Source organism: Impatiens glandulifera, chromosome 3, assembly GCF_907164915.1.
Source record: "Impatiens glandulifera chromosome 3, dImpGla2.1, whole genome shotgun sequence".
In the NCBI taxonomy this organism is placed as follows: Eukaryota; Viridiplantae; Streptophyta; class Magnoliopsida; order Ericales; family Balsaminaceae; genus Impatiens; species Impatiens glandulifera.
The window spans coordinates 52,821,996-52,848,049 of record NC_061864.1 but is presented as its reverse complement, the minus strand read 5'-3'; the positions used below and the strand labels follow the sequence as shown (position 1 = coordinate 52,848,049).

General features: G+C 30.0%; 2 protein-coding genes across 2 annotated transcripts; both read right to left on the bottom strand.

The window, feature by feature from the left end:
• Positions 1-2,435: 2,435 nt before the first annotated feature.
• Positions 2,436-7,703, bottom strand: LOC124930371 (benzyl alcohol O-benzoyltransferase-like). The gene is made up of 2 exons (XM_047470721.1): positions 7,683-7,703; positions 2,436-3,776 (listed from the first exon to the last, which is right to left on the bottom strand). The coding sequence occupies exons 1-2, from the start codon at positions 7,701-7,703 to the stop codon at positions 2,436-2,438; spliced, it is 1,362 nt and encodes a 453-aa protein (XP_047326677.1).
• Positions 7,704-13,287: 5,584 nt separating this feature from the next.
• On the bottom strand, positions 13,288-14,643 carry LOC124930369 (benzyl alcohol O-benzoyltransferase-like). The gene has a single exon (XM_047470720.1). It carries the CDS (start codon positions 14,641-14,643, stop codon positions 13,288-13,290), a length of 1,356 nt encoding a protein of 451 aa, XP_047326676.1.
• Positions 14,644-26,054: the final 11,411 nt, after the last annotated feature.

Genomic DNA, 26,054 nt, shown 5'->3' with positions numbered 1-26,054 from the left:
TCTTTTCATGGAAAGCTTTAATGTGAAACGTTTCATTGTTCAAATAAGAGTTGTTGTACACTATGCTCTCGTAAAATCTTCGCATGAGAGTTACATGTTAGAGCGTACATCAATTCTTATCTTTACATAAAAACATACAATAGCTCCCATTTGCGTTTCAAATAAGAACTTCACATTAGCATTGTTGTATGCTTTCATTTGAAGTTCTCATATTAAAGTGTATATCAACTCTCATAAAACGCTATTCACATAAAATTTTAATGAAAACTTTATTTTTTTAATTGTGTTGGTAAAAAAAAATTTCATACTAGACCTGAATTGTCTGTTTGGCGTGCTCTGTCTCTACACCTTCTTATTATTTTTTATTTAATAATATTTTATTTTAAAAAATAATATAATAATATTTTAATAAATAATAATATTTTTTTTATTAACAATAATAAAATAATATTTTATATAAAAAATATAAAAAATATAAAATTATTATAATTAATAATTTTAAAATAATAATACAAAATATTATGTTATTATTGTTAAATAAAAATAATAAATGGTTGAATTATAATATAACTAATTCTTTTAAAATAAAATAAAAAAAAGATTGTTAAATAAAAACAATAATTTTATATTATTATTTATAAAAAAGATGGTTAAATAAAAATAATAATTAATATTATTATTTTAAAAATAATAAGATGGTTAAAAAAATAATAATAAGATTGTAAAAAAAATAAGAATGTTAATAAAGATAAAAATAAATATTATTATTTATAAAAATAAGATTTAAAAAAATAGTTTGACATGAGCGAGAGAGATATTTAACCATTCAAACAATGTTTATTTTAAAGAAAGGTAAAGAGAGATGCCAAAGAAAAATATACAAGAGAGATATCAATAGATAAAAAAATATTAAAAAAAAGAGGTTAAAAAGGGACAGGTTTACGTGAGCTGTCTAGCTTCAAAAGACAAACAAAGTCATTTTGATTTTGATGGCTCGTGAGAAACTAAATTATTTTTATAAACTTTGAAGCTTGTGTCCTAGATACAATTAGGAAGATTTTTGGTTAATGCATGCGGATAAAAATAATAAAAATATTATAATAATATATGTTTAATGTTTAAATTTTTTAATAGATCACGAATAATATATTAAAATAAAAAATAGAACACTCTAATTTCATATTTTATTCACTTCGATAAAACAATTCATCTTCTTACATATCTCATCACATATTTTTTTCCAATTAACATTTCATCTCGTAATCTTACACTTTCACTTTAGTCTATCAAATATTTTATTCTTATATTTTACTATTTAACATCGAGACCTCACACTTTGGTCAATCAAATATTTGATTTATATTTTTTTAACCTCTTTCAATTGTTATCGGCCTATTATCCATCGGCAAACAACATCCTAATCACAATTGGTTAAAGGGTTGTATTTGTTTTGTTAGGTTGCAAGTTCGGAACATACATAACCGTTTTAAGTTTATGAGTGGGTAAACCACAATCCGACTCAAGTATCCATTTACTCTCACATATATATTCAAATTAGTCACAGCTCTCGATCCGACAATTCGGACACTTTGAAAATTAAACATTATAATATATATAGATTATTAGTTAAAAAGTTGAACTTATATTGTTAAGAATGTCCAGTGTTAATCAAATTTAGTGTTAAATTTAAAATATAAAGTTTTATTAGTCTAGTTGGTTAAAATACTTGTTTGGTTATGTTGTAAGTTCAAAACATACATATAACATTTTTATTTTTATTTTTAACCATTTTAAGTTTATGGGCGGGTCAACTCACAATTCGACTCAAGTATCCATTTATTCTCACATTTATATCCAAGTTAGCCACAATTCTCGACCGGCAATTTGGACCCTTTGAAAATTAAGCATCATTATATATATAAATTTTTAAGAATGTTGATGAGAAACTAAATTTGGCATTTAGATTCATATATTAAATGGTTAGATTATTTATTATAAACTTATAACCAATAAGTATTCAATATAGCAACTATTTTTTTAACACTAATGATGTATTTGTTATTTTTTTCTAAAACAAATATAAGATAACATTATAGTTTATAAACAAATGGAGAAACTTGATGTGAGATACTAAAAAAATAACATAAGACATGGAAATTTATAAGTATAGTAATATTCAAATTAACTATTTATGATTATGATAGTCCTGTAGAAGTAACTTACAAACAAAATATAAGTGAGACAAATATAACTAGACCTTAAGAAGTAATAATATAAGTTAACTTTCAATTTATTATCATCCTCATTTAATGAGCTCATTTAGAACATATATTATTTAGATGAGATTATATATTTGATATGTGAAATGAGGGCACTTATATATGTTTATTTATTTATTTTGAAAAGGAATATATATTCCTTCCATATATGTTTGTTTATAAAGTTGATTGGATGTGATAACCATGTTTTAGTATGCGTTGCAGTTCGTCTTCAAATACCTTCATGGCAGTTGGTGGAAGGGATAGTAGCAAGAGAGATCCATCCTCGTCTTTATCATTCTTACCGGATACATAAATGTTGAACAACCTCATGACTTGGCTAGGTAAGACTCCAAAGCCGGACCTGGCTATTCCAGCATAAGCCTTTCCCCAACCAAAGTCGACATCCTCAAATCCTACCCGCCTCAAGTCTGTAACGAAAAAAGAGCGTGCCCCCGAGAAAGGAGGTCGTCCCCTCAAGACCATGAGGTCAGCCAACGACCTCATGTACTCCTCTGTCACATCCTCTTTAGCTTCCATTACCAACTTCAATGCGTAATCCAACGGCTGTGTACATAGCATACCCGCCGTGGTCAAAGCAGCCGGAAACGCAACGGCAACGCCGTAGTAACCGGTTGGGAGGTTCGGTTTATACTTTTGGCGGGCATTGACCGCAAAAAGAACCCGCACATCCTCGTTTGGTTCCAACCCGAGAGCGATTGTGCGGCATCGCCAGATGCAGGCCGTCATCAAGTCGAATGACCTACAGCGACGACCGAGCTGGTCTGAAAAGACGAGTTGTCTCAATGCCTCCACTTCCGCGGACCCAAAAAAGAAAGAACGATGAACTAAATCCTCAAGTGGGGCTCCGACGTCAGACTCATCGAATTCGTGATGAGTGCAAGTCACCCGCGGTGGATCTCTGGCGTTCAATAGATTTCTCTCCCATACGGGCGGTACAGAAGGTTTTCTGTGGCCTCGTGCAAGTTCTCCGACAGCGTTTAGGAATTGAGCCAGCCCTGCCCCGTCGCACATGGTGTGATTGAAGCGGCATGCCACGATGAAGCCGCCGCACGTGAGGCGTGTGACCTGAATCAAAAGCAATGGACTTCCAAGTATACCGTCTGAGCCTGGAACATCGTGAAGAATGTCTTCTAAGTAAGGAAACGGAGGTCGAAGGGGGACGCCTAACTCCTTGAGCGTAACGTCAGCATCGGCCTCAATAAACAAGATTCCTAGCTCTCCGGTGCAATCCACGATAAGTTTGCGCCCTGGTCCTTCCCTTAGGCGACCGGCAAATGGATAGTAAAATACCAATGCCTCGGAGAGGGCTTCACGAATAACCTTAACTGGATCTCTATCACTCTGGAAGAGGGAGCCGCCATAGAAATTTATGAAGGAAACATGAATACGAAGACCTTCTTGGTCATCGATGTCTGAAAGTGGCAAGTGAACACGAGGGGTCAGCTTAGCCGGAACCACAAGTTTTGCTTCCTGTCTTCTCACCGTGAACACCAACTGTTCCATGGCTTCAGATCGATGCACTAGTACTGAATTAATTGGGCGACCAAATGGTAATTATTTTGTCAAGGAGCTCTTTGTTTTCGTATCTAGTGTATCTCCCCGCCTTTTATAGCCACATATACAATCCTGCCCACAACTAAAATTAAAATAAATATATATGTCCCCGCATAAAAACTAAGTTTCAAAATTAATGAAGACATTATTCACATTACATATGTCCCATGCATTTAATATTGGATCTAACATGCATGTTATATATGTACTTAACAATAATGGAGGTACTGTTCATTTTATTAGACATCTTAAAACTTGCCCAACTTGCCCAGTAAAAACACATCTAATATATTGTTTCAAAATATGATAAGTGGTAAAATTATTTGTGGTAAAATTTTATGTATAAAGTTGGATTCAGATTTCAAATTTATTTATTAAGATATAAAATTTTATTTATGTTCATAAACTTGATAAAAAAAATATGTCCAAATTATTTATTTAAGAGAAGTTAAAACAAGATAAGTAAGCAAGAACTTGTTGTAGATTAAGAATGTATTTCTGTGTATTATTACAATTACAAGAATATGAATTTATACAAAAATAAGGGAAACTAAAAGGTTAGAATGTGTAAAGGTTTTAAATACACTTAGTAGATGGAATATGAAAACCAAGAGACTAAGTGAGTTGTTCTTTAATGGTAGAGTCTTTAATACCTTCCCTCAAACGAAACGGGGAGGCACACACCGTGAGTTTGTTACGCAATAAAGCAAATCGGTTTGACGTAAGTCCTTTGGTGAGGATGTCGGCAATTTGATCATCAGTAGGTATGTATCGGATGTAAAGAGCTTTCTGAGCAACACGTTTGCGAACGAAGTGAAAATCAATCTCTATATGTTTCGTACGAGCATGAAAAACTAGATTGGCCGACATAAATGCAGCACCAATGTTGTCACACCATAGAGTGGGAGGTTGAAGTGGGGAGATGCAAAGTTCACGTAGCAAGGATTGGAGCCAGATGAGTTCAGCAGTGGCATGAGCTAGAGCTTGATACTTAGACTCGGTACTAGAACGAGCAACAACTTGTTGTTTCTTTGAATTCCAAGAGATAAGATTGTCACTAAGAAATATGTAGTAGCCAGTTGTGGAGCGACGATCGTCCGGACAACTAGCCTAGTCGGAGTCAGAAAAAACAGATATATCGAGAGAAGATGATGGACGAATGAGAAGTCCATGATGAGGAGTATGACGAAGGTAGCGGGGTATTCTTTTTACTGCAGACCAATGAGTGGTGGTAGGAGACTACATGAATTGGCATGCACGATTGACAGCAAATGCTAGTTCAGGTCGAGTATGCGTCAAATATTGGAGAGCACCAACAATGCTGCGATACAAAAATGGTTCAGGAAGAGTATCACCATCACGGCGAGATAAAGATGACCTAGAAGAGATTGGAGTATTAAGAGGTTTTGAGTCACTCATATTGGCTCGGATAAGAATGTCATTGATATATTTTGATTGAGAGAGAAAAATGCCGGAGGTAGATCGATGAGTTTCAATCCCCAAAAAATAGTGTAGTGGACCTAAATCTTTAAGAGGGAAAATGTGGTTAAGTTGAGAGATGATTGAGGAAATGTGAGAGGAAGAGTTACTAGTGAATATAATATCATCCACGTAGACAAGAAATAACGATGTAATTTGTGGAGAGTGGTACATGAATAAAGAAGAATCATTTTTGGATTCTTGAAAACCAATGGAAAGAAGAGCAGATTTCAAGGTAGTATACCATTCACGGGGAGCTTGTTTGAGTCCATAGAGTGCTTTGTGAAGTTTTCACACATGATTAGGATAATCAGGATGAGTGAACCCAGGCGGTTGAGACATAAAAACTTCCTCGTGTAGAGTTCCATGTAGAAAGGCATTACTAACATCGAGTTGATGAATAGGCCATTGCCGAGTGACGGAAAGTGAGAGGATGGTTCGGATGGTAGTATGTTTGACAACTGGGCTGAATGTTTCAAGATAGTCAATGCCTTCTTGTTGATGAAATCCCTTTGCAACTAAACGAGCCTTATGACGTTCAATGGAACCATCGGCTCTTTGTTTGATTTTGAAAACCCATTTGCAACCCACGATATTCTGCGAGGATCGAGGAACAAGAGACCACGTCTTGTTTTGAATTAGAGCATTAAACTCATTTGCCATGGCAGAACACCATTGAGTATCTTTATTGGCGGTGGAGAAACATGTGGGTGGAGAGGTGGAGATGGTGGCAATGTTAGCATTGTGAAGGGCACGAGTTTTGGCACGTGTGATCATATGATGAGAGGAACATTCAGGAGCATGTATAGTGGTAAGTCCACGTATGGGAGTAGGAGGGTTGATTGGAGATGAGTTGGTTGATGATGATGGTTGATAGGAGTTTGATGTTGGCGAGTTGATTGGTGAAGATGGATGGTTGGAGTTTGATGATGATGATGAGTGTTCGGATGTTGGAGAAGATGGTACTACAGGGTTTTGTGATGTTAAAATTGGGGAGATTGGTGGTGATGAACGTGGTAGAAAAGGAAAGTGCGATATTGGAGAGACTGCTGGTGTAGAAAGATTGGTAGATTTTGATAACGTACTTTTAAATGGAAATGTTTGTTCATCAAAAGTGACGTGACGAGAGATATATATTCTGCCGGAAGGAATATGTAGACAACGATAGCCTTTGTGATTTGGACTATAGCCAAGAAAAATACATTTTAGAGTTTGAAAATCAATTTTGTGAGAGTTATGTGATCGAGTGAGCGAAAAGCAAGAACATCCAAAAGTTTTAAGGAATAGATAATTAGGAGGACGATTAAAAAGAATTTCAAAGGGGGATTGACGAGGCTTACCATTTGAAGGAAGACGATTAATGAGATACGTACTTGTCAGAAACGCATCATCCCAATAAGATAGGGGCATAGAAGCATGAGCAAGAAGAGTGAGGCTCATTTCTGTAAGGTGGCGAATCTTGCGTTCAGCAACACCATTTTGTTCACTTGTATGAGGGCATGATAGACGGTGTTGGATTCCATGAGTTTCAAGATAAGATTTCAGACTCCTATATTCGCCTCTCCAATCAGATTGTAGAGTTTTGATAGATGTGTTGAATTGATTTTCAACAAGTGTCTTAAATTTAATAAAAGTTGGCAAGACATCAGATTTTCTATAGATGGGATATAGCCAAGTAAAGCGGCTGTAGTCATCGATAAAATGGACAAAATATCGAAAACCGTTAGTAGAGAAAAGAGGAACAGGACCCCAAACGTTAGAATGTATTAATTCTAATGGAGACTTACAACGAGATTGAGAAATAGGAAAAGGAATTTTGTGTGCTTTTCCATATTGATAAGATTCACAAAAACTTAATTTCTTGTTGCCAATAATAGGTAAATGAAAAGAAGACATAATAAAAGTTGATGTTGATAATGAAGGGTGTCCAAGACGATGATGCCAAGAGTTGGCAGATGAACGAGTTCCAATAAGAGCTTGATGAGTGGACGGAGGGTTGACGATTGAGTTTAGGCGATATAGCCCATTTTTAAGTGTGCCGCGAAGGAGTTCCCTCTTCGTGACCTGATCCTTGACAATACAATAATTTGGATGAAATTCAAAAAAGATATTATTATCGGCAGAAAATTTGGAAACACTTAGAAGATTTTTGGTTATTAATGGGACATGCAATATATTACGTAGATGAAGGTTTTTATTGGAATATGGAATGAATGATTGCCCAATATTAGAAATAGGAAGAGGGTTACCGTCTCCCATTTTAATAGTTTTTGTACCATTATATGGAGTTGAGATGTTAAGATTGTCAAGGTTCGTCGTGAGATGGTCAGTAGCACCAGAGTCGGGATACCAAGCCGAGTCATAAACAGAAGAAGGTGTAGCCATCATAGCAGAGTGTGTCGTTGAATTTTGATTCTGACGACGTCGGCAAGTTTCAATCGAATGACCTGTAAAGTTGCAAATATTACAAAACAGACCCGATCGACAAACATTAGCCGCATGACCAAAACGACCACACACTTTACATTGTATTTTATTTCAAATTTATTTATTAAGGTATAAAATTTTATTTATGTTTGTAAACATGATAAAAAAAATATGTCCAAATTATTTATTTAAGAGAAAATTAATTTTAATGTTTTCTAATAAAATTAATAATTCTAATGTATGTACGCATATTATAACAATGAATTTTTTTATAAGTTTTTCTTTATATATAGTTTTTTTATAATATATTTAATTTAAAATAACTATTGAAATATTTATATAATTATTTATTAAATATATAAATTAAAATTATTAATATTATTAAAAGTTTTTAATATAATATTATTATCTCAAAAGAGAGATTGTATTTTATATATTATCACTAATTATATGGTTTAGTTAGATATTTATTTAATTTAAACTTTAATAGGATTAATAATTTTAAATTATATATAAAATGAGATTTTATTTTAAATAATAATATTATATAAATATTTCAGTTGATTATTATTATATAATACTATAATGGAAATTATACCTAATTAATCAACCTCGTTATATTCCTTACCAAAAAAAAAATTCTCTAATTTTCACAAGTTTCCTAACAAAAAAAACACAAAAAAAAAGAGAAGAAAAAGGAAAGTGTTTAATTTTAACTTTTTTAAATTATTAATATAAGAAAACTGAAACTTATGAATTATTCCATTTTACTATTGAGCTAATAGTTTTCTTTATAGAATATATTTGATAAGAGATAAAGAATATACAAAATATAAATTAGATGATTAGGTATAAATTAGATATACTTTTTTAAATTTAATAAATTAAAGATGAATATATAAAAAAATTGACAACAATAAGTTAAACACATAACCCGCAAACATACTTAACCATTTAACTAAGCGAATAATTTATCATCTATCGAGCTTAACTCAGAATTTCTGAAAAATACGGGGAATATCCAACTCTTGATAGATATATATATATATATATATATATATATATATATATATATATATATATATATATATATATATATATATATATATATAAAAGTTATAAGTGTAATTATTATAAATAAAATTATATATTAATAATCTACTCAAATATTTATATATTAATATTATTTAAAATTTTATTTTATATATAATTTAAAGTATTAATCTTATTAAAAAGATTCAAATTAAATAAATATCGAACTAAATCACAGCAGCATTAGTGATAATATATAATTCAATATTTTGAGATAATATTTTATTTTGAAATATTTTAGCAAGATTAATAATTTTAATTTATATATAAAATAAATAATTAATTTTAAATTATGATTATATAAATATTTAAATAGTTATTCTAAATTAAATATATTATAAAAAACCTAATACAAAATTTAAAATAAAATCCTTGTTTAAAAAAATTATATATATATTAGAATTATTAATTATATTAAAAAATATTATAATTAAATCATAATTAAAATATTTTTTATTTTAAAATAAATCCTTAAGTTAAAATAGTAAATATATTTTATAAAATTATAATTAGTGCATAAGAGATGTATTAGTTAAATGGATTTGTTGTTTTATCCTTTCAATGATAAACAACTAATGTGTATTAAAAATATATTTAATATTTGGCTGAACAGATGACTGTAGATTAAAAAAATTAATAATTACAATGTCTTAACAAAAGTATGAAGTGCATTAAAAACAGTGTTCTTAAAAAAACAAAAAAAAAACAGTTTTCTTAAAAGAAATTAAATAAAAACTGCTTTCTTAACAAATAAAAAAAAAAAATTAATCATAAATTAATAAATTTGACACAGTTTATCTGGTATATATAAATATAGATATATAATTGTATAACTTAATAAACAAATTTAAATCACTGATTCAATTTTGTGTGCATACAACATTTCTCTCGCAAAAATATATTTAATCTTCACACAAATTAGAGGTTTTTTAAAATTAAATTTCAAGAAACATACAAGTTCATATTAATGATTACCTGCATTTTGGTACATGCACGTATGCATAGTATGATTTTGAAAATCTTCAGCCTAATTTGTTTGGTAGCATTTAATGCATTCTCATTATTTTGAATGTATGTTGGTATGAGTATTAGCATAAGGTGAATTAATATATTCATACACATTTAAATTTATTATAATAGTTAATTGAAAAGAGTGGTCATATTTATTAAGTGAATATGAGTGTATAATATATTTTATATTAAATAACTATGTGTTTATTACATTTTTCTTATAATATTGAACCAATTTACTTATAATATTATCATGGAACCTTTATATTTCAAATGTTATTGTTTATTTTAAAACTTTAGAGATTTAAATATTTTTTAATTATTAAGTTAATTTAACTTCTATTTTAAAATATATAGTACTTCACTTAATAATTTAAATTTGAGTAATAATAGTGGTGAAAAAATTTGCATGAAATAAGTTTGACATTGTACCTCCCATCTTACAAATACAATTGTAACCCCTCTCATCCATAGCTTAGCACGTGGCAAGGACAGAACTAGAATACAAGGGACCGCGGGGTGTCTCGAGGTTTAACGCGTTTCAACCTTAGTTTGCGTGTCAGACATCCTTTTAAAATAAAAATTATTTTATTAAAAAAATTTGATAGTATCTGAGAGCTTTAGAAATTATCTATGTAAAAATAATTAATTTTATTCAAATATTTATAATCTGGAGATTTGACTTGAAATTCGGTTTAAATTAATTAAACATAATAAATTTAAGAAAATATTATTTATTTGAAAACAGAGTCGCCAAATAATTTTAGAAAAATCAGTAAAAGGTATGTTTACAAACGTATTTTATACCATAATTTTTATAAAGGGTTCGTTTTTTGGTTACACTCATAAAAAAGAGCTTTCACGCTATGTTTTATGCCCCGTCGAAGACGGTTTTATTTTAAAAGTAAAAGTCTGGCTATCAAAATATTTACTTATAACATTTATTTCTTTTAATTAGTAGTTTGGGGGTCATAAACAAGGATATGTTTAAATACGTAAATAATTGTACAAATTATTTAGAAGAACGTACCTGCGAGTGCATGGATAACCGATTAAGTATAATACCTGAAAATATCAGAAAAATATTAGAATTTAAAAATAAATTTCTAACGGAGCCTTATGCAAAATATTAGTTTAGAAAATATTCCGAAAATATTAAAAATCATTTTGACCTTTTGGGATTATTTTAAAATGGACTAAGGCTCCAAAATTACAAAAATAATTTTGGATTTTGAAATGTGGAACCAAGCAGGCCTTAGGACTAGAGTCCTAGGACTTGGGTCTGTCAAGGGACCGGACGGTTCGGCCCTAGGATTCGGGAGGTTCGTTTCTGGACTTAGATTGTTCGGTCCTAGGTTTGGAAGTCTCGGTCCTAGGTTTGGGAGTCTCGGTCCTAGGTTTGGGAGTCTCGGTTCTAGGTCTAACTTCCTCGGTCGTGGGACTTAGGAGTCTCAGTCCCAAGTCAGACCTCTTGGTCCTAAGTTAGAATCCTTAGTCGGATTCTTCGGTCTTTGCTCAAGAACACCGGTCCTAAAGCTCGGTTCTCACTCAAGAATATCGGTCCCTAGTCTCGGTTAGGACCGAGGATTCTCTGTCCTACTTCTCGGTCCCGGTCCTACAGGACTCGGTCGTCGAGGACCGAGTATTCTTTTTTTGGTATTAATAATTGTATATTTATAACTTTTGATATAGATAATGAAAATATGATCGGTAAGCTGCAAACAACTCATATGGATATAGGGATCATAATCCCTAACCCTAAAACCGATCAATCGAGTTCTACAACGATCAATTTCTCAAACAGATTTCTAGGGCAAAAATTGAGAACTTTTGATTTAGATGGCATAATTCTTGTTTCAACAACTTTGAAATGATGTTTATAGTACTAGAACACAACTAAAATAAGAACATCAATCAAGCTCTATAACAGAATTCAAAACTGAAATTCAAACTTATTTTCTTAAAAAATTTAGTTGGATCGAACATGATCAGGATGTTGATTTTATGATTTAGAAATTATCATAACATGTTTACAAACATGGTAGACAACTATTTGAATAAAAAAATCAAGCTTAAAAGCTCAAGAACATGAAATTTGAAATTTCCAGATTTTCAAATTGATTTTGGGTTTTTTCGATTAAAGTCGATTTGATAAAATCTCTTTCGACGAAAAGCTTAAAGCCAATATGGATTTATTGAGTTTTTCGGGGGAGTGGGAGTAAGTCAAAGTGGTTTTCCTAACTAAAGCCAAAAGTAAAAAATTTTCAACAAGTGTTTATAAATGCGGGTTTGGATCGTTTGTTTACCATATTTAGGGTGAAGGGATTACAAGAATCTACAGGAGATTTTGTAGAAGTGCAGATGGAGTGTGGAAAGAAGCTATGATCGATTGTCGGGCTTTCATTGACATGTGGAGGCGGATTCCCGATACGAAAGAAATTGGGAGTTATGCAAAAGATGTGGTATCAAATACTCAGAAGTCACAAAAGTTATTATGTTTAAAACTAGATAGATAGGTTTCCTTAATTCATTGTAATAAGTCATAAAACTTGTAATTTCTGAATATTTTTGTTTTTCATTCCGAACTTTGTTTTATCATTCTAGGTTTGTTAGAATGATAAAACGAAATATGTCTATTTTTTTTTCTTTTTGGAAGTTTTTAATAAAATGACACTATAACTCATTTTTCTAAAATAACTATTCTAACAAGGTTTATTTTAAAGAAAGGTAAAGAAATATGTGGAAAAAATGTTGAAGAAAGATATCAATAGAGAAAAAAAAAATTAAAGAAAAAAAAAGTAGGTTAAAGAATAGGTTTACTGAGTTGACTAAGGTTGAGAGCTTCAAAAGACAAAACAATGTCATTTTGATTTTGATGGCCTATGAGAAACTAAATTATTTCTATAAACTTTGAAGCTCATGTCGATATTGCAATTTTTAAGAATGGCCGAAGAGACACTAAATTTGGCATTTAGATTCATATATTGAATGGTTAGATTATTTATTATAAACTTATAACCAATTAGGTAACTCAACTACTATTCAGTAGCAACTATTTTTTATCACTAATGATGTATTTGTCATTTTTTTTCTAAAACAAATATAGGATAACATTATAGTTTATACACAAATGGAGACACAAATGGAGAAATTTATAGTTATAGTAATATTCGAATTAACTATTTATGATTACGATAGTAATGTATGAGTAACTTACAAACAAAATATAAGTGAACAATATAACTAGGCCTTAAGAAGTAATAATATAAGTTAACTTTTAAATTATTATCATCCTCATTTAGAACCAACTCTATAAACATTTATTTTTAAGTATTTAGATGAGATAATATGTTTGAGATGTGAAATGAGGGCATTTATATATGTTTATTTATTTATTTATTTATTTTGAAAATGAATATATATTCCTTCCATATATGTTTGTTTATAAAGTTGATAGAATGTGATAACCATGTTTTAGTAGGCGTTGCAGTTCGTCCTCAAATACCTTCATGGCAGTCGGTGGAAGGGATAGTAGCACGAGAGCTCCATCCTCGTCTTTATCATTCTTACCGCGTACATACATGTTGAACAACCTCATCACTTGGCTAGGTAAGACTCCTACGCCAGACCTGGCTATTCCAGCAAAGCAAGCCTTTCCCCAACCAAAGTCGACATCACCAAACCCCATCCGCCTCAAGTCTGAAACGAAAAAGTAGTGTGCCCCCCCCGTGTTAGGGGGTCGTCCCCTCAAGACCATGAGGTCAGCCATCGACCTCATGTACTCCTCTGTCACAGCCTCTTTAGCTTCCATTACCAACTTCAATGCATAATCCAACGGCTGCGTGCATAGCATACCCGCCGTGGTCAAAGCAGCCGGAAACGCAAAAGCGTTGCCGTAGTAACCGGTTGGGAGGGGCGGTTTATACTTCTTGCGGGCATTGACCGCAAAAAGAAGCCGCACATCCTCGTTTGGTTCCAACCCGAGAGCGATGGTGCGGCATCGCCAGATGCAGGCAGTTATCAAGTCGAATGAGCTATAGTGACGACCGAGCTGGTCTGAAAAGACGAGTTGTCTCAATGCCTCCACTTCCGCGGAACCAAAAAAGAAAGAACGATGAACTAGATCCTCATGAATTGGGGTTTCGACCAACTCATCGAATTCGTGATGAGCGCACGTCACGCGTGGTGGATCTCTAGCGTTCAACAGTTTTCTATCCCATACGGGCAGTACAGAAGGTTCTCGGTGGCCTTGTGCAAGTTCTCCTACAGCCGTTAGGAATTGAACCAGTCCTGTCCCGTCGCACATGGTGTGATTGAAGTTGAATGCCACGACGAAACCACCGCACGTGAGGCGCGTGACCTGAAATAAAAGCAATGGACACCCAAGTATACCTTTTGAGCCTGGAACATCGTGAAGAAGGTCTTCCAAGTAAGGAAACGGAGGTTGAAGGGGGACGCCTAACCCCTTGAGCGTAACGTCAGCATCGGCCTCAATAAACAAGATTCCTAGCTCTCCGGTGCAATCCACGATAAGTTTGCGCCCTGGTCCTTCCCTTAGGCGACCGGCAAATGGATAGTAAAATACCAATGCCTCGGAGAGGGCTTCACGAATAATCTTAACTGGATCTCTATCACTGTGGAAGTGGGAGCCGTCATAGAACATTATGATGGGAAGCTGAACACGAAGACACTCTTGGTCATCGATGTCTGAAAGTGGCAAGTGAACGCGAGGGGTCAGCTTAGCCGGAACCACAAGCTTTGCTTCCTGTCTTCTCACCGTGAACACCAACTGTTCCATTGCTTCAGATCGATGCACTGGTACTGGATTAATTGGGCCACCAAATGGTAATTATTTTGTCAAGGAGCTCTTGGTTCTCATATTCAGTGTTTCCACTGGATCTCCCCTCCCCTTTTTATAGTCACCTGTACCATCTGCCCAATTTTGAAAATGTGAAAATTGTTTTTAATAAAAAGTTTTAAAACATGTTAATATATAATAATAAAATTAAATTAATAATTTAAAATAAAAAATATTTATTATTTGATTAATGAATTAAATAATGTAATAGGAGGGATATATTGAATGAAGTGATAATTAGTGTTAGTTATTCCAAATTAAACTAGACATGATTGTTCAGTGTTAAAACAAAGGGTATTATAATATTGGGTCTAACCCTGCATATTATGATATATATGTACTTAAATTTATTGTGATAACAATGAGACTATTCTTTCATTAAACATCTTAAACTTAAAACATCACATAATAAAATATATTGTTTCAAAATGTGATGCTTGGTTAATGAATTTTTTTTGTTTTGTTTTTAAGTTGTAGATAATTAGAATATGGGAGAAATGGTCAAATTTTATTTATAAAGTTAACGACAATTTAAAATTTATTTAATTATGAAGGTGTAAAATTTTATTATAGTATGTAAACTTCATAAAATGGGTTACTTTATTTATTTAAGATTAACAAGATAGTTTTTACTAAAGATAGATTATTTAATGGACCAATTGTTTTGACAGATTATTTTTACTATTTTTACTAAAATAATTAAATATATATATTGTTAGAGTTTGTGGTCCGAATTCTTGTTGGGTCAGCGGGCACTGTATGGACCTGTAGTCTTAATGGGTCTGACCCTTTTTAATTCACATCACATTCAGGATTAGACAATATACAGAGAATGCAGTCGTCTTTTCTCTCATTCAGTTTATTACGTTGTTCACCAAAATTTTTACAATCTTCGATATAGTGAAACTTCTCTTCTGCCCGTGATTTTTCACCCGTAAAGGGTTTTCCACGTAATCTTGGTGTTCGTTCTTCTTTATCGTTTTATTCTCGTTTATTGTGGTTTAGATTCTAACAAATTGGTATCAGAGCCAAATTTGTTTGTTTTATTTTTGGTCATGACCACGATGAAATACGATATTCCGCTGCTGGATCGCAACACCAGATTTTCGTTATGACAAGTGAAGATGCGAGCTATTTTGGCACAGATGGATCTGGAAGATGCGCTATATGGCGCTGACAAGATGTCGTCTTCGTGGACTGATGAAGAAAAGCAACGGTCGGATCGTAAGGCTCTATCGCAGATTTATCTTCATCTATCGAATCAGATTCTTCAAGATTGTTTGAAGGAAAAAATAGCTGCTGCGCTCTGGCTAAGATTGGAGCAATTATGTATGACGAAAATGCTGACTAACAAGCTACACTTGAAGCAACGCTTGTATTCCCAACGTATGTCTAACGGTACGTCTTTAGAAATTCACTTATCTGTTTTTAAAGAAATAGTCTCTGATTTGGAATCTATGGAGGTTAAGTACGATGAATAAGATTTAGGGCTGATATTATTGTGTTCACTACCTCCTTCGTATGCTAATTTTAGAGATATCATTCTCTATAGTCGTGAGACTTTGACTCTGGATGAAGTTTATGATGCACTCTTCTCGAAAGAGAAGATGCATAAACTCGTTGGTTCAGATAACATGACTGAAGGCTTTGTTGCACGAGGCAGACATTAGGAGAGGTATTCTAGCAGCAATAACCGTGGCAGGTCAAAATCCAAGAACAGAGATAAGACGTGTAGGTACTGCAAGAAGAAATGTCATATTGTTGTTGAGTGTTATGAGTTACAGAATAAAATAAGAAGGCTGGTGAGGATCATAAGAGCAATCAACCAGAGAAATATGGCGAAGCTGATGTTGCTGAAAAGTACAATGATGGAGAACTCCTCGTTACGTCTGATATTGATTCGAAATAGAGCGACGAATGGATTCTTGATTCTGGATGAACGTTTCATATGTGTCCTAATCGGGACTAGTTCTCTACATATGAAGTGGTCTCTAGAGGTACCGTTGTGATGGGTAATAATGCATCTTGTAGAATTGCTGGTATTGGTACGGTTAGAGTTAAAATGTTTGATGGCACTATTCGAACACTTGGTGATGTAAGGCACGTTCCTAACATGAAGAGAAATCTAATCTCATTGAGTATTCTTGATTCTAAAGGGTACAAATATACTGGTGAAGGTGGAGTTGTGAAGGTCAGCAAGGGGTCTCTTGTTGTGATGAAGGGACTCAATAAAACTGCCAATTTATATGTTCTGCAAGGCTCTACGATTACATGTGATGTTGTTGTTGCTAGTTCGTCTTTGTCTGATTCTGATGCAACAAGATTATGGCACATGCGTCTAGGTCACATGAGTGAGAATGGCATGGTCGAATTGAACAAGAGAGGGCTTCTTGATGTGCAGAGTATTACGAAGCTGAAGTTTTGTGAACACTGCGTTTTTGGTAAGCAGAAAAGAGTTAGGTTCTTGGTTGGTATTCATAATACGAGGGGGACTCTAGACTACATTCATTCTGATTTGTGGGGGCCTTCTAGAGTACCATCTAAAGGTGGTGCGTTCTATATGTTGACTATTATAGATGATTTCTCTAAGAAGGTTTGGGCATTCTTTTTGAAACAAAAGAGTGACGTGTTTTCTACCTTTAAAGAGTGGAAGTTAATAATTGAGAAGCAGACAGGGAGGCAAGTAAAGCATCTCCGAACTGATAACGGTTTGGATTTTTGTTCTAATGAGTTTAATACTTTATGTAGAACTAAAGGTATTGTGAGGCATCATACAGTTCGACATAATCCTCAACAAAATGGAGTTGTAGAGAGGATGAATAGGACTTTGATGGAGAAGGTGTGTTGTATGCGCCTTAATGCTGGGCTACCGATGTCGTTTTGGGCTGAGACCGCTGCGTATGCATGTCATCTCATTAATCGCTCTCCTTCGACTGCTATTGATAAGAAAACTCCACAAGAGGTATGGACTGGTTCTCCTGCTAGTTATTCTGATTTAAAAAAATTTGGATGTCCTGCGTATGCTCATGTGGATAATGGCAAGTTAGAGCCTCGTTCGGTGAAGTGTGTGTTCATAGGGTTCAAGAAAGGTGTGAAGGGATACAAGTTGTGGTGTCCTGAGACTAGTAAAGTCGTCATCAGTAGAGATGTTGTTTTTGATGAGATTAACAGGCTTCAGGGGTCTCCGTCTTCAACTCCCTCCGAGGGAAATCAACAAAAGTCAAGTTTTGAGGTGGAGATTGAGATTGGGTTGAAACCTACACCAGAGCAAACTCCAGAGCCTATTCCAGTTTCTATGGATGATGGTAGCTCCTCAGAAGCACCTCCACAACATTCAATTGCTAAAAATAGGCCTCGTAGAGAAATTAGACGCCCTCAGAGATATGCAGAGGCTGATTTAGTTGCGTATGCATTAAATGTGGCTGAAGAGATTGATTCAGAAGAAGAACCTGTGACGTATTCAGAGGCGATTACCTGCGAAAACTCTGGTATGTGGATGATCGCTATGCAGGAAGAGATAGAATCGCTTCACAAGAACGCTACATGGGATCTAGTGAAGTTACCAAAGAGCAAGAAGGTTGTTCGCTGCAAATGGGTGTATAAGAGAAAGGAAGGTACACTGGGAGTTGAAGAAGCCAGGTATAAAGCCAGGCTTGTTGCAAAAGGATATAGCCAAACTCCAGGTGTTGATTTTACTGATGTATTTTCTCCAGTTGTGAAACATAGTTCTATTCGGGCTTTACTAGGTATTGTGGCATACCACGATCTTGAACTTGAACAATTAGATGTAAAAACTGCATTCTTACACGGAGAACTTGAGGAAGACATCTACATGCAGCAACTAGAGGGTTTCGTAGCCTTAGGAAAGGAGGACTATGTATGTCAACTGAAAAAGTCTCTTTATGGTTTGAAACAGTCACCAAGACAGTGGTATAAGAGATTCGATACATTTATGACCACTCATGATTTCAGGAAGAGCAGTTACGATAGTTGTGTCTACTTTAAAGTATGTGATGATGGGTCGTTCGTTTACCTGTTGTTATATGTTGACGATATGCTAATTGCCGCTAAAGATCAGAGAGAGGTCAGAAAGGTGAAAGCACAGTTGAGTAGCGAGTTTGAGATGAAAGATTTAGGTGCAGCAAAGAAGATGCTTGGAATGGAGATTCTTAGAGATCGACCGGCTGGTAAATTGTACATAAGTCAAAAGAGGTACATCGAAAAAGTCCTTAGTAGGTTTAACATGCAAAGTGCCAAACCGGTAAGTACTCCACTAGCTGCTCATTTTAGACTTTCGTCTTCTTTGTCACCACAGTCAGATAGGGATGATGATTATATGTCGCGAGTTCCATACTCTAGTGTCGTTGGCTCCCTTATGTATGCTATGGTTTGTTCACGACCTGACTTAGCATATGCAGTTAGTGTTGTTAGTAGATATATGGCAAACCCTGGTAAGGAACATTGGAAAGCAGTTCAGTGGATTCTCAGATACTTATGTGGTTCTACTGATGTTTGTTTACAATTTGGGAAAAGTAGAGATGGAGTTGTCGGTTACGTTGATTCAGATTACGCTGGAGATCTTGATAAGAGAAGATCATTGTCTGGTTACATTTTTTGTGTTGGTGGTTGCGCTATTAGTTGGAAGGCTATGTTGCAGGCTACAGTTGCTTTGTCTACTACAGAGGCAGAGTACATGGCGATTACAGAAGCTTGCAAAGAAGCAATTTGGATGAAATGCTTGTTTGGCGAACTTAGTGATGATTTGCAGATTTCTACAATCTTTTGTGATAGCCAGAGTGCTATTTTTCTGACAAAGGATCAGATGTTTCACGAGAGGACTAAGCATATTGATGTACGATATCATTTTGTGCGTGATGTGATTGCTCGTGGTGATATTATTGTGAGCAAGGTGAGTACACACAATAATCCTGCAGATATGATGACCAAGTCACTTCCTATTACCAAGTTTGAGCATTGCTTGAACTTAGTTGGTCTTCATTGCTGAGTTATGCCCTTAGGGGCTTTGGTGGAAGAGGTTTAATTTTGTGGTTATGCTATCAAAGATTGGAATTCGTTTCAAGGTGGAGATTGTTAGAGTTTGTGGCCCGAATTCTTGTTGGGTCAGCGGGCAAAGCCCGCACTGTATGGACCTGTAATCTTAATGGGTCTGACCCCTTTTAATTCACATCATATTCTAGGGTAAGACAATATATAGAAAATGCAGTCGTCTTTTCTCTCATTCAGTTTATTACGTTATTCACCAAAATTTGTACAATCTTCGATATAGTGAAACTTCTCTTCTGCCCGTGATTTTTCACCCGTAAAAAGTTTTCCACGTAATCTTGGTATTCGTTCTTCTTTATCGTTTTATTCTCGTTTATTGTGGTATATATATATATATATATATATATATATATATATATATATATATATATATATATATATATATATATATATATATTTTTGTCATTTTTCATTGAATTGTTAATAAATCCACCTTATTACCCAATTCTATGTTATCTAAATTTTGTATGAAGTATGAGTACTCTTTTATTTATCATTTTTTTCCGGGTTAATTCTTGTGTTTAGAAATAAAAATGAACTATAATAAAAATTCACTAAAAAATAAATCAAAAATAAATAATAAAAAATTATTATTTTCAGAAATCTAAATAGAAAGATACTATTTTTACTACTAATTCCCTTATTCGCTGATTATAATTTATAATATATTTATTATTTTAACTTAATAATTTATTTTAAAATAATAAATAATAAAACAAATTTAATTATGATTGAATTTTAATATTTTATAATAAAATTAATAATTCCAATATATATATATATATATATATATATATATATATATATATATATATATATATATATATATATAATATGTTTATAAATTATTAAACAAAGGACTTTTTAATTTTTTAATAAATTTTTATTTATACTTAGTGTTTATAATATATTTAATTTAAAATAACTATTGAAATATTTATATAATTATTTATTTTATATATAAATTAAAATTATTAATCTTATTAAAAGATTTTAATATAATATTATTATCTTAAAAGATAGATTTTATTCTATATTATCACTAATTATATGGTTTAGTTCGATATTTATTTAATTTGAATTTTAATAAGATTATATAAAATGAGATTTTATTTTAAATGATAATATTATATAAATATTTCAGTTGATAATTAATATATAGTAGATAATACCTAATTAATCAACCTCATTGTATTCCAAAAAAAATAAAAACCAATTCCCTAATTTTTACAAGTTTCTTAACAAAAGCACAAGAAAGAAAAGAAAAATGAAGAGGAAGTGCATAATTTTAGTTTTTTTTTTAAATGGTTAATATAAGAAAACAGAAACTTATCTAAACCATGAATTATTTCATTTTATTATTGAGCTAATAGTTTTCTTTATAAAATATATATGATAAGAGATACAAATATACAAAATATAAATTATAATATTTATAAATTAAATATTTTTTTTTAAAAATTTATGAAATTAACAGAAATATATAATATATAAATATAGGCTACTGTAAATAAAGTATAAATATACCAATTGTAAATTATAGTTATTGTTTGGTGGATTAATATTTATATTAGCAGTAATATTTAAATATAAATTTACTAAGAAAATGGTATAAGATAATAAATACTCTTATTTGGTATAAGAACATATAAAAAATTATAAAATTTAATATTCCTTTTTATCCTTTACTTTTATAAAATTATTTATATTTTATTTCTTTTTATATTATATTTAAAATATAATAATAAATTGTAATTAAATATTAATTTATATTTAACTATTTCAAATTCAAATAATAATATTAATAAATAAACAATTATACCATTATAATTTCAATATTATTTTATAAAATTATTATTATTAATATTTTATTTTATAAAAAAAACTTAATATTTTTTAAATATACAAATATTTATAATAATAAAAATATTTTAAATATAATTATTAAATATTAATTTATATATATATATATAAGTTTTATTTATATAACTATATAAGTTAAATTATAAGAAATTATATAAAAAATATAAACAGTATGTAATAATACTATTTATAAAAATACATTTATATGATAATAAAATATTATTTTTTTAATTTTAATATAATTAATAATTAACTATATTTAAGATAATATTAAAATAATAATAAAAAATAATTTATATTTTTTATAAATATAAGAGTAAAATAGTTATTTCTATTTTTTACTACTTTATTATATCACTAACCAAACACAAAATAATAAAACCTATATAATTTATACATATTTTATATTCTCAACCAAACACTAATAACCTATATAATTTATACCTCTTAATACCTCATTACAATTTATACTCCTAAGTCCATCTCCAACCCTAAACCCATTTTCAAACTCAAAATCCAAAAAATATCATATTAAACAGTAATTCATTTTCAACCTAAAAACTCATTCTTAAACTCAAAAGAATATTCTTATAATATTCTTTTTTACACCAATTTTTTAACTTTTACAATAATACATATATATTTATCTAACATTACAAATTAAACTCAATAACTTTACAATAACTCATTAACTTTTAAATTCTCGTTCAATTAAAGAAAATTTTGATAAAATTAATTATAAATTAATAATTTATACACATAAAAAAATTTAAACATTATTACATAAATACAAATTACATTGCACAAGTAAAAACAATTACATAAAAAATTATTATAAATTTATGATATATAAAAAATATTAATATAAAATATATGATAAAAAAATATTAAAATATAAATAAATTATATAAACAAATTAAAATATAAATAAATTATATAAATAAATTAAAATAATAAATTATATAAATAAATTAAAATAATAAATTATATAAATAAGTTTAATATACAAAATATACATAATTTAAGTATAAGGACTGATTTATACAAATAAAACTTTTGAATATGAGGAATAATGTAAACGCAAATTTGAGTATTGAGACGATCTCGAATTAAAAACTCATTTTTAAACTCAAAATTCAAAACATGTCAAATCAAACTGGAATTCAGTTTCAGCCCAAAAACTCATTTCAAACTCAAAAAATATTTTCAGAATATTCATTTTTACACCAATTTTTTTAACTTTTTTATTAATAATACCTATATATTTATCTAACATTACAAATTAAAGTACTCCATAACTTTACAGTAACTTATAACTTTTAAATTTTCATTAAATTATAGAAAATTTTAACAAAATTAATTATAATTCAATAATTTATTCTTATAAAAAAATAAACATTATTAAATAAACACAAATTACATTACACATACATAAAAAAAAAATATATAAATTTATAATATGTAAAAGATATTAATGTAAAATATATAATAAAAAAAGTTAAACTATAAACGAATTAAAATATAAAAAAATTATATAAAAAATTAAAATATAAATAAATTAAAATATAAGTAAATTAAAATAATAAATTATATAAATAAGTTTAATATACAAAATATATATCATTTAAATATAAGGACTGATTTATACAAATGAGAAATAGGAATAGTGTAAACACAAATATGAGTATTGAGAAGAGAGAATTTGATAGAATACTCAAAATAGGTTTGTTTTGGTTTTGGTGTTGGGTTGATAAAAAAAATTGTTTTTGGTTTGTGTTTTGTGCTGGGTTGGAGAAAGCCTGAAGAGAGAGAATTTGATGAAATACTTTGTTGAGAAGGTTATACCTACATAGTGTAAACTTATAAGTGTAATTATTATAAATTATATATTAATAATCTACTTGAAATGCTATACCAAGAAGAAAAGTAAAGATATATGTGAGAAGCTTCATCTTTGTTTGAGAGGGAGAGTGTTTAAGAAATGTATGTTATTTGTATATATATTAGTAAGAGTCATTTTAGGAGTTAAATTAGCTGAGAATTATTAATATATTATTATATATGATTTAAAAGTATTAATTTTATTAAAAAGATTCAAATTAAATCATTATCGAACTAAATTATATAATTATTGATATTATGTAATTCAATATTTTCAGATTATAATTTTACTTTGTAATATTTTAAAAAGTTTAATAATTTTAATTTATATATATATAAATAATTATTTTAAATTATGATTATATAAATATTTAAATAGTTGTTCTAAATTAAATATATTATTAAAAAAAGTATATAAAAAAACCTAATACATAATTTAAAATAAAAGCCTTATTTAAATAAAATTATAAACAGATTATATATATATATATATATTAATTATTATTATTTTTTATTTTCCTTAAGTTAAAATAGTAAAGATATATTATAAAATTATAATGAATGCATAAGAGATGTAGTAGTTATTTGTTGGTGTATCCTTTTCAGCTGATGTGGATAAAAAAAAATATATATATATATTTAATATTTGTTGACAAATGACTATACATTAAAAAGTTATACTTACAATCAGGGAGGGACGGACAGCTATGGGCTAGGGTAGGCTTAAGCACACCCTAGAATGTAGGCTTAAGCACACCCTAGAAGGTACATATATAACCTATTGAGAATTCTTTAATATATATATATATATATTTGAGTGAGTGAAGAGAGAGTGATTATACTTTTAGAGCTTGTTTGATTTTTTATTTTATTTAAAATTTTAGATAAAATATTTATTTGATTTAATTTTTACATCAATGAAAAATTTAAAATTAATTAATTATTTTATCTATTAAATAAATGAAAAAGAAAATTTAGAGAATATATTAAATAAATAATATTTTATTATTTCATAAATAAAATAAATGATGAGATATATAAAGTTAAATATAAGAAAATATTAAGTTTTTGATAAAATTATAAAATATCTAATATCAAATGTATTCATTATTATTATTTTTCTAAGGGTTTGTTTAATTATGATTATTTGGATGATAATTATTTTTAGGATTTATTTGATATGATTATGAGTATTTTTATAATTTGTAGATATTTTTTATCTCTTCAATTATGTTTATTTATTTTATGTACAATAATAATTTATAACAAATAATTAATTTATTAAAATAATTAACATAAATATATCATCGTTACAAACATATTCCATTTTAAAAATAATAAAAGTAATATTATTTTTATGTGATAATTTTAAAATCACATTATTGTAAATATTATTATTTTTTTCTTATAGTCTTACAAAATAATTAAATTTTTTTTAAGTCTACCCTAACAATAATTTATGGGTCCGTCCCGACTTACAATGTCCTAACAAAAATCTGACTTGCAATAAAAATTTAATAACAATTATACAGTTTTTTTTTAAGTAAAAAGTATTTAATTTTTTCCTTTATGATAAAGTGATAAATTTGACACAATTTATCTAGTTTATATGTACATAGATATGATTGTATAACTTAATAAAAAAATTAAAAACTCGGTTCAATCTATGTGCACAAAATTGACATTTCTTCGTTAAAACATTGTTAATTTTCGCAACAAATTTAAACATTAAAAAAAAATTCAAGAAAATATTAATGATTATATGCATTTGGGTACATGCACGCATGCATAGTATGATTTTGAAAATCTTTAGAAGCCTAATTTGTTTGGTAACTTTTAATGCATACTCATTCATTTGAATGTTGGTATAAGTATTAGTATAAGATAAATTAATATATTCATACACATTTAAATATATTATAATGGTTAATTGAAAAAGAGTTGTCATATTTATTAAGTGAATAAGATTAGTCAAGCCAAATCAAGATAAAATAACAAGTACTTCAAAAAAATCTTAAGAACTAGAGGAGAGGCATATCATATGATAAAGTTCAAAATCGATAGTGGAAGGAGAATATTATTCTGACATGATCCATGGCTAGATAATAATTATATAATTCTTCGGGAAGAATTTCAATCTGTTAGAGTCAGAATTAGAAAAAATTGTTTCTTGTATTCAATTAGAAATATTCAAAAAGGAAAATACAATTATATTCTTAGATTTATTCTAGAAGGAGTCAGAATTATGAATCTGATCAATAATATATAATTCAATAGAAATATTGATACAAAGAGCTGGGATACTGTTATGAATGGAATGTTCGTGGCAGAAAAAGCATGAGAGATCATTAGAACAAAGGAGATTGTGGTCGATTGACATAAAGTAGTCTGGTCTTCAAAGGTTATACCTCGAAACCAATTCATTCTTTGGTTGAAATTCATGAAAAGATTGGCGACAAGTGACAAAATTAAGAAGTATATGAATATTTCAAACGTCAATTGCCCATATGCGTAGTAAAAGAGGAAAGCATTGACCACTTATT